General features: G+C 33.9%; 1 protein-coding gene across 1 annotated transcript; it reads right to left on the bottom strand.

Annotated features, from left to right (window-relative positions):
- Nucleotides 1-8,068: 8,068 nt before the first annotated feature.
- LOC106766213 (isoflavone 2'-hydroxylase) lies at nt 8,069-9,686 on the bottom strand. The gene is made up of 2 exons (XM_014650960.2): nt 8,762-9,686; nt 8,069-8,674 (listed from the first exon to the last, which is right to left on the bottom strand). Exons 1-2 carry the CDS (start codon nt 9,668-9,670, stop codon nt 8,069-8,071), a joined length of 1,515 nt encoding a protein of 504 aa, XP_014506446.2. The 5' UTR covers nt 9,671-9,686.
- Nucleotides 9,687-10,834: the final 1,148 nt, after the last annotated feature.

Raw genomic sequence — 10,834 nt, 5'->3', positions numbered from 1 at the left:
AATTCACCAAGCAGATTACGTGCGTTAAAAATAAAATGAGTGTAGGGCAAAAGAAAAACACANAAGGATTTTTATACTGGTTCGATTCAACAGAATCTACGTCCAGTCGTTAATCACTACAAAGAGTGATTAACAGTTCCACTAAAAAGAGATTTAACAGTTTACAATAAAAGGTACAGAAATAGAATGAAGGAAACCACTCTACTAACTTGAAGAGAACCTGCACCGGCAATCGACACACGATTCACGTGTTTCTCCTTTCACAAGACCAGGTAGAGAGTCTTGCCAACTTGAAGAGAGTCCACTTCGACTATCGGCACACGATACGTAAGCCTCTCCTTTCACAAGACCAGGCAAGGGAACAAAGTAAACAAAAAGCTCTCAAGAACGTTCCTCTGACTACTCAGTGTTCTGGCTTTCTCAGTTTACTCAAAATGTTCAGTTCTGAAGCTTTCAAAANTCNCTTAAATAGCCAAGCACACTGAATGCCAAAGGTCAGCTCACAACTGCCATGAATAATCGATTATTGTAAGTGATAATCGATTATTCAAGTGAGACTTGTGATAATCGATTATTGTTTCATGATAATCGATTATTGTAGTTCAAAAACATATGATAATCGATTATAGCATGTCCATAATCGATTATATCAGTAGAAATTACAATGTTAATTATTTTCCTACTACATTCAAAAAACTACAAGTTACTTTTTAAGTATTCTCCTATTACAAACAAGAATTACAATTTGCAGCATCATCAAAACTTGTCTTCAGGTTTTACCAATACTCCTTTATTGGTAACATAAATTAATTTTTAAGTTATTCAGCTACTGTAACAAATATGTTATGTGTAAATTACTATATAATCAAGATAAAAAAATGAAAAAAAATAAACAAGAGAATGTAAACTGGAATATGAGAGAAGTTTTAACATTAACCTCTATTAAGGGATCCACTTGAGGCCTTCTTTTTTAGAGGTTCTGGTGGAGTGTCTGTAGACCAAAAGAAAAATGGTAAAGAAAGGTAATGATCTCAAAGGTCAAATTGCATCAATGTTAAAGATTGCAGGTTAAACTTTATTATCAGATTTTAATTAAGACTAAATCTTTCTCATCATGTCCTTTAAATGAAAGAAAGCTAGCTAGAAAAATAAACAAATTTGGAATAACTTTTCCTGTTAATCAAAGCATCATTAGCCAAATAGAAAAAACACCTTTCTCCTCACAACATTGAAGACAATGTTTTATGAGAACTTGAAGGACCCAATTTACTGAATAATCTAAGCACCTTCAAGAACATGAGCAAAATAGAATTATGTTAGGTATATATCAATTCCCCAAACCACATTACCCAATATCTCAAATCAAACACTTTTAACAATGATTCAAAACTTACATTTGGTTTAAAGATAAGTCCCTATGCAAATGAATATAATGTTTTGAAAAACAGTTCAACTTACATTTGGTTTACATGAACCTCNTATCACCACCTTGCAATAGGACTNGGTCTGAATGTGATTAAGGAGTTCTATGTTTAAATAATACTTTTGTTTTTCAGTAAACAAATATTATTAAAATGAAAACAAAAAAATAAAATAAAATAAGATAGGAGGACAGGATACACCCAAGCAGCAAAAAAAAGGACAACTTCAGGTAAACCAATATAGAATTGTTTTAATTAATTAATATTAACCAACATTAACAGAGGAAAAACTTTATACCACCTTCAATAATCTTACTTACTTCCAATCAAGAATGTGTAAGAAAAAAAAAATCCCTATTCCCTTTTCATAATCCTTACTTTGAATATTTCATTAACAAAACCTAAATGACGAAGGAAACACCAGAGTCTTTCTGAGCAGGTGAAAAACTTTCATTTAAAAGCATATTAAGAATGGCATTAAAAGATACTAAAAATGTCATTAAAGTACATTAATAATATTTTAAAGAAAAAGCCCTTGTAATTCTTGAGCCATTACTCTTATCTTAATGAGAAATATATACACTTATGATCNGAATGGTGTAGCATAAGAGAAAGAAAGAAGATGATGTTAATGGAGTTACAGGCAGAAAATTAATTTGAAGATAGCAGCATAACACTTAGCATTTGTTTGGTAGCCGTCATTCGTTGCATTGTTTTGTTTTGCATTGACGAAAATGAAAAGCCTTGAGATACAGAGGCCATTATCATAGAAGAGTGATCTAGTCCCTTAACATCATCTAACTAAACATAAGTAAAGTAACTAATCATAGAAGGTGTAGATATCAAAGAAAAACATTACTTAGATGAAGACAATAAGTAACAAGCAACCCTTCATATTATCACACAAGGACATGATGCTTAAATATAAAAACATACATTACGCCCCCACTCCTAAAAATAACCAAATCGACTTATCAAGTCATATTTTCTTTATCAAAACTACAAGCACGCACTAACCATATATACAAAGTAGACTTTAGAAAGCTACTAAAACAACTTCTTTTACATTGAAATTATTCAAATGGTGATGTGNTTGTCAATAAAACTACAGTCTCTACAACATAAGTAAAGTCACAAACAATAATCAGATAAATTAGTCAAAAAAAGTGAAAACTTATTTAAATGAACTTGACGTATCCAGTTGAAAGATTGAATGAAATAGAGAAAACAGTTTATGCAGTAGCAGTACCACATTATCATAACAAATTGTGATGCTTGATAATTTTGTTGACTTTAATAATCACTACATCAAAATTCATACCTACCATCACTTCTGATTGATTACCAGAGTAAGAGTTTTTACATNGATAGTGCTTAGAAATTAAACTAATGAAACTAAAAAGACAACATACTTGCTAATTAATTGATAAAATATTAATATACCACTCACCTTCATTCGGTGTGTGATACAACCTAAGAACATCTGCACCAGAATAGAAAGCTCTGCCACTACCCTTCAAAGCATTCAATATAGAAACTCAAACTCAACAGAATGACCAATATCCATAAACATAGTAAAAAGAAAATTATTATGAATTATAATATCATTATGTCATTTAGTTCAATGGTAACTTATTGGCGTGAAAAAACCAGTGATACCTTCATCAAAACAAATCCAATGTCAGAGTAATCTAAGGACCAAATAAATAATGAGGTATTTTAAAATTGTAACTTGAAAAGGCAATCTAGCTCCCAACCACTGTGAGATCTCATTTGAAAGAGGTTTTAAAATTGTAACCTGGAAGAGGAAACCTAGGTTTAATGACAGTGAATCCTAGCGATGATGAGCGATGACGCGCAACGGAGGACTCCATGGCAACTGCAACTGACAACGCAACGGTGAGCGCAACGACGACCGTAGCAGCGACCGCAAGACGACCGCAACTGAGGACTCCATGGTGACTGCAACAGACGACATAGCGGCAAGGACAACGACGACCGTAGTGGCGACCAACGGCGACTGCAACGGTGAGGCAATGGCGAGCGCAGCAGAGACCGTAAGGCAACCACAACGACGAAGACGCTGAACCGTAGATCCACGCGACCTAACGAGACCTGAAAATGATGATGACTTGAGCACAAACTGAGTTGCTTTTAGGGGAAAAACGAAAACCTTGCACGAAAAGTTTAAGGAAAGCAAAGAAAATGTGAGGGTTTGGAAAATTTTAGGGAAAAGAAATGTAACTTTCGATTTTGAAAAGGGGGAAAGTATGAGAGGGAAGATAGATTTGGAAAATTTTGGATATACAGGAAAGTTAGAAACTGAAAATGGTATTTTAATTTTTAGATGACATAAACCTCCTCCTAATAACATTAAAACCCCAACAGTTATCAGGACTTAATTAAATTTTTTTAATAATTTTAAATAATTTTAATTTGTGGAGGGTTTTTAAAACCCCCGCAGTATAACCTCCGCTTAATAATGTTTTTTTGGTAGTGATATGATCGAGTCTTTCTTTCAGCACGACAACCTTGCTCTTCAAGCAACTATCAAAGAGAGATCTCCACGATCTTCTTGATTAGTTCTTGGAGCTTTTCTCAGAGATCAAGATCTGAAACAATAGAATGAAAATGGTAGAATAACCAAAGTCATTTTTTAGAATATAAAATTGCATCTATATATAGTTTTCTATTGAAAAGATGCTCCCGTAGTTGACTTCACTACTAATACAGTCGACTTCAGTCGGATAGTTAAGACAGTTATAGCAAATAGTAGCAGGCAGACCAAACAAATTGATTACACATTTAATTCAGTTGACCAGTAATTAATGTTTGGTCAAAGAATCAAAATATAGTTGTTATAGTTCACAAGCATCAACAAAATTTCAAAACATAACTAACTAAGTTGAGTAGCCTGCGCATACAGTCGACTATGTCACTTTAATGCAATTTTGAAAATATTTCTTTGCAAAAATACACATAGCACTATTTTTGAAAATTTGTGCAAAGTCACGAGTTTTAATCGACTTACTTCATAATGAAGTCGACTTAAAACGTGTAGTTTTGCCACACAATATAAGTTCAACCAAGTGCATGTGGTTTGCTTTTCTAAAAGCATATGTTATGCAATCACAGATGATATCTCATGTAGAAAACAGTTAATATGCACACATAGACAAAATCAACACAAACATGTTCTTCAAAACCTCATACACAAGAAAGTTTTGAACATGTAACACATATCAATACATGTGTTATTAATAATGTGTTGTCACCATAAAAAATCAAAAAGACTGTGAGATTAAGGTTTAGCTAAACCAGTGCTTTCCTTATCAATAATCTCAACAACAAGAACCCTATAATATTCTTTTCAAAAAAAAATATCCTCTAGGATGTAACACAAATCTGCTTATACAAGGGAATTCTATGCAATCACAGAAGTAATTGCCAAATTCAGAGATTACTTGTTGGGTCATAAGTTCATCATCAAAATTTATCAGAAAAGCCTTAAAAGTTGAATGGATTAATCTCTCCAAACCTCTAAGCATCAAGCCTAGTTACACAAATTTTTGGATTTGATTTCAACATTGAATACAAGTCAAGGAAGGATAACTAGGCAATTAATGCACTATCCAGATCTTTCTTTATAGCATGGTCACATAGAGAGACTAATTTGATGACCAAATTTCAGAAAGCCACACAGATTGACCCTAATCTTGAATTTGTTATTCAAGACACGAAAACCACTTACTATTAATTATTCATACTTTGGTGGATCCGTATATTGGAAGCACAAAGTGGTAATTCCTAGAGATGCTGAGATTATACAACTAAGGGGTCATGCTAGACTAACTAAAACTATGGCTCGGTTGTCTTCTCAATTTAATTGGCCTAGTATGCTCAAAGATATTAACTCAGTATGTCCAAGAATGCCTTATATGCCAACAAGCTAAATCTACCACCACTCTACCAGTAGGGTTATTACAACCACGGGAAATACCAAATCAGGTTTGGAAAGATATAACCATGGACTTCATTACGGGTCTTCCACTTTTCAATGGGTATATAGTAATTATGGTTTCATTGACCGATTATCTAAGTATGCTCACATTGCTCCCGTGAAGGCATATTATAATAGTAAGCTAGTGGCAAAATTGTTCATTAATATGGTTGTCAAACTACATGGTTTTCCAAGAACCATAGTCTCTAACAGAGATAAGATATTCATAAGTCAATTTTGGCAACACCTTTTCAAGTTGAGTGGCACAACATTGAATATGAATACGACTTACCACCCCCAGTTAAATGGGTAATCATGAAGCACTGAATAAGTGTCTTTAGATGTATCTCAGGTGCTTTACTTTTGATAATCCCAAGACATGGATCAGATTGTTATCATGGACAGAGTTTTGGTACAATTCGGCCTTCCACAGCAACTTACAAACAACAGCATTTAAGGTGGTGTATGACGGAGACCCCGTCCATAATGAAACAGACTGTGGATCCTAAAAGCCCCCATTAATCCAAGAGTTATTAGGGGAAAGGGACAGGGCTTTGGCTCAACTGAAAAGGCGGCTCCTTAAAGCCCAGGAAAAAATGAAAAAATATACAAATAACAAAAGAATGCATAAGGAATTTATGGTTGGCGATCTAGTTTTGGTAGAACTTCAACCTTATAGAAAACATTCCATTGCATTGAGAAAAAAAATCAGAAACTAGATTAAGGTATTTTGGACCATTTCCAATTATAGATCAAATTGGATCAATGGCATATGAACTCTTACTGCCTGAAACTGCTAAAATTCACCCCCATCTTTCACATCTCTCAGTTAAAAGAATGCAAGGGTCCACATGACACTACATATGTTCCCTACCATTGACTACACTGCCAGAAGTTCCTTTATTGATGCCTCAATCTATCCTACAAAAATGTGCAATACTCTGTAGGTCCAACATCATTCCTTAAGTCTTAGTTCAATGGGTTGGTTTATCAAAAACAAAAGCAACTTGGAAAGACACTAAGGAATTAGTCAAAGTTTACCCTCACTCTAACCTTGAGGACAAGGTTATTGTTGATGAGGAGGGTATTGTAACCAGTGGTAATAATATTGCCACGAAAGAGGCAGAATGGTTAGGAGAAATGAGGGATAAAAATGTGTTAGTTGAGAAACCAAGACACGTGGCACCTGCAATAGAAAGGAGTGACAGACAACAGCAGATAAGGGAGGGAAAACTGAATACAAGGTTGAAGGATTTTCATTGGGAAATGAATGGTTACAAAAATGGAAATTAATGGACATTTTGTTGGTGGACAATGATTGGGAAATATTCTCTCTCTAGATGTATTCCTTTATTGTTTAGTGTTTTAGCTTATTTTTGTACTCTATGATCCATTTGAACTCAGTAAAAAAATATCATTGAATACCATTTCTTATTCTTATTTCTGGTGCTCTTTTAACGTGCTTCTTACTATTTCATTAAATAACATAACAAAATTTTTAATCAAAACAAAAACAAACTTTTACTAGAAATTTTAAAACAATTCTACACTACAAAAACACAAACTAAATTAAATATATTTGTGTTAATCAAATAAATCAAAAATAGATAAATATATAAATAAATAACAGAAGAATAGTATGATTTATATATATATATATATATATATATATATATATATATATATATATATATATATATATATATATATATATATATATATAAAGTGAGAAAAGAAAATAGGTAAGGTAACTTTATCACATCTGTTCCAATATATTTCAAAAAGAAATTATTAGTATATTTACGTATACATTACTTAAACATTAGTTTTATATTATTAATGATGCAAATATTGCACCACTAAATAAAATGTGAAGTTTTTTATGCGTGGATTTTAATTTGGGTGCAATGTTATTATACCATATTAAAAATTAAATTTGAGTGATTACAATATTTAAGGTAACTATGTTGCCCAAAATATAAAAGAAAAACAAGTGATAAGGGAGGAAACATTTTACATTTATCATTAAAAAAAATTCTAAAACATAAATATATTATGGGTTAGAAAAAGTATTTAACTTGGTGAGTGATTATTACATGTGTTAAATTGATATGACATTTGAAAAAATACAGAAAATTAATCATGCAAAATCACATTAAAATATAAATTCTTGTTGTCCAAACTTTAATTCTGATAAAAGTAAAATATTAAACATTACATAAATAATTATATATATATATATAAGAGGAATGTTATATACATCTTTTTTATCCCAATTCATGTCATAACTAGTAGTAAAATGATTTTTGAGTGAAAAAAAATGTAGTTTATTTGTTTATAAAAGACATATAAAATCAATTATAAATATCTCACTTTCTTTATGGCTTAAAATATAATGTAAGACATCTTTTAATTTGTACATTGATAATATATATTGGATCTGAAACTGATATATAATGTAAAAGAAACAAATAAAACTTAAATTAAAATACAAAACTAAATTCTTACATCAGAATTAATTATGGAAATAAAAATCTTGTATATATGGTGACAAAATTAATGTTAAAAATACTTAAAAAAATTACATCTAAATATATTTTTTTAAAATTACTATTGTTGGAAAGTAAAAAGTGGAAGCTTAAAGAAATCAGTGGAGAAGCTTGTTGATGAGTGGGCGTGGTTTACACATGGCCTTTAATGGGATCAAGCGGGACAAAGTGAATCCATCTTCCTCTCTCATGTCGAGCTCTTTGTCACCAACTAGTTTCCAATCGAAGCATTGAATCAATAATCCCAAAGTCAAGCATAGTGCACGCATAGCCAAGGCTCCTCCTGGGCAAGCCCTTCTTCCCAATCCGAACGCAATTAGCTTCTCCAACTCACCTTCACTTTCATATCTTTCAGGCTTGAAACTTGTGGCTTCACTCCACACTTGAGGGTCCCTGTGAATGGACCAAGCATTTATAAGCACTATAGAGTCTCGTGGAACTTTGAATCCCCCAATAATGCACTCTTCTGAAGATGAGTGTGGCAACAACAATGGGGCAGGAGTATACAACCTAAGTGTCTCAAAGATTATGTTTTTAAGGTAAGGTAGTTTTGATATGTCAGACTCCTCCAACAAACGCTCTTGTCCCACTTGTGTTTCCAATTCATCTCTTGTCCTCTTCAACACCTCTGGATGCTTCAGCACACAAGATAATGCCCACTCTAAAGTTACAGCTGATGAATCAGTTCCAGCAACCAGCATGCCCTTTAGTGTAACTCAACTAGATTAATTATGTTCACAAAGAATACAGAAAACAAAAGAAAAACAGTATCAAACAGAGAGAACTTTTACCAAAGCAAGTCCTTTGATGATTTCGTCAGTGTAATAGTCAGGTTGCGATTCCTGCAAACTGAGGAGATGATCAACCATGGTATTTGCACGTTGCTTCTTGCTGCGCTGTTCTTCCAGGAGTCCATTCAAGAAGGTGTCAGTTTTGGAACTGATCTTCTTCAGCCTCTTCTCCAAGTTTTCATAATCAAACAGCCTCAGTAAGGGCATGAAATCGTTCTTGTTATTGGCGCCGGACAGCTTCAGAAGCTCCGAAACCATGGCCCTGAACTGCCGGGCCTCTTCCACATCGGCCATGTCGCAGTCGTCGCCGTAGTACCTCTTTCCTGAGATCATCCTCATTATGTTGTTGAAAGTCATGTCGTAGAACTTGGAAGTGAGTTCCACTTCGGCGAAGTCGCTCGACGCGTCCTCGGCGAGCTTCCGGATGAGTCTGTGCGTTTCGTCCCTTCGAATATCGGCGAAGGTGTTGATGCGGTGTGTGGAGAGGAGTTCGAGGGCGGTGATGCGGCGCAGGTTGCGCCAGTGGTGGCCGTAGGGGGAGGATCCAAGGGTGGTGTAATTGTAGAAGATGTATTTGCCGGAGAGGAAGCGGGGCCGGTTGGCGAGGGCGATGTCGTTTTTGGTGAAGCAGTGTTGGAAGAGGGAGTGGGAGGAGACGACGACGACGAGGCGTGATCCGAACCAGAGGGAGATGACGTGGCCGTAGTTGTCGGAAAGGGCTTTGAAGGTGCGGTGGAGGGGGCGTTTGAGGTGGTGGAGGTTGCCGATTACGGGGAGAGAGGGTGGACCTGGCGGAAGGTTCTGGAATTTTCTGGCTTGGAGGAGAAGCTGGGAAAGGAGAAAGAGAAGGAGGTAGAGGAGAGAGTAAGATAAGATGGAAAGAAAAGGGATCTCCATGGGAATTGCCATTGATGCTTCTTAGTCTTGTGTTTGTCTTTGCCCATTCAACTACATATTTATAGTACTCCATTCTTGCCAAATCACCTTCCATGCATGGCTTGTGCAAATATGCATTTTTTTTTTCAAATACATTTTTTTATTTTTATTATTGAACATAAAAGATAAGTTAATTTTTTTTTTTATAAAAATACACCCAAAGCATGTCTTATAAAATATAGGACACTATATGAACACTATGACACCCGGGCATTAACGAAGGCGGGAAGTGATCATCGGTGCCAGAGGCATGGTGCAGGGGGCACAGACAAGGAGCGGCTCCTGGCAAACTTCCAGTGGAAGGGGTACATGGACAAATCGAACATACACCGGAATGAGAGGGATCTAGAGACTGTATAGGTATGTGACTATACAGTTGAAGGATAGCTTAAAGGAATTGATTTGGCTACTCATATCAACAAATGCATTTGTTTTTAGGTAGCCTAACTCATAAGAACTCCGTGATCTTCCGGAAAGTTTTCTCGGAAAGTGTGTGAATTGGAAAGCCTGGTGTTGATGTGTGGGGACAGTCAACAGTCATTGTAAGTTGTCGGGACGTTACAAACACTCATGGAACAAATATATATATTTTTTTGTTATTTCTTAATTTCATTTTCAAAATATATTAATTTTTATATGTTAAATTCTTCTAATATCTTTTTAAGTCATATAAGAACACCAAAAATACAATAAATAATCAAAATTCTACTTGTGGTATCGATAATGGATTTAATCATATCAACACTAGGAGATGCCGAAACACTTCTAAAGTATGTTAGTTCTAATGAAGTCAGTAAATATTTTAAAATTTTGGAAATTTAAGAACTTGAAAATATTAAAGTTATCGATATCATTATTTATGTGACTTCTCGAAATATCAGTATGGTCAAAATGGTAAAATAATAAATAAGCACATAAATAATTACTGAATCAAACTTTTAACACTTTAATAGTCTATAATTATCGATTTTATAAAGTTTTGTTTAATTTTTTCATGATCTAAATATTTTATATAAATTAAATTTCGAATAATGTTCACGTAAATATTTATTTTTCACTATAATTTTAAAAACTGTCATTTCTTAATTAATAAATAAATATCTTATTTAAAATATCTAAAAATATTCATCATAAATG

The sequence above is a fragment of the Vigna radiata genome, chromosome 7, assembly GCF_000741045.1.
Source record: "Vigna radiata var. radiata cultivar VC1973A chromosome 7, Vradiata_ver6, whole genome shotgun sequence".
NCBI classification, from domain to species: Eukaryota; Viridiplantae; Streptophyta; class Magnoliopsida; order Fabales; family Fabaceae; genus Vigna; species Vigna radiata.
The sequence above is the reverse complement of the archived record's forward strand: the minus strand, read 5'-3'. Positions and strand labels throughout refer to the sequence as shown.

Excerpts from the sequence above, each read along its gene's own strand:
- LOC106766213 (XM_014650960.2), bottom strand. The coding sequence starts at position 9,670 with ATGGCAATTCCCATGGAGATCCCTTTTCTTTCCATCTTATCTTACTCT. Across the intron at positions 8,675-8,761 it reads TCATCAAAGGACTTGCTTTG|GGCATGCTGGTTGCTGGAAC; the intron begins GTAAAAGTTCTC and ends GTTACACTAAAG.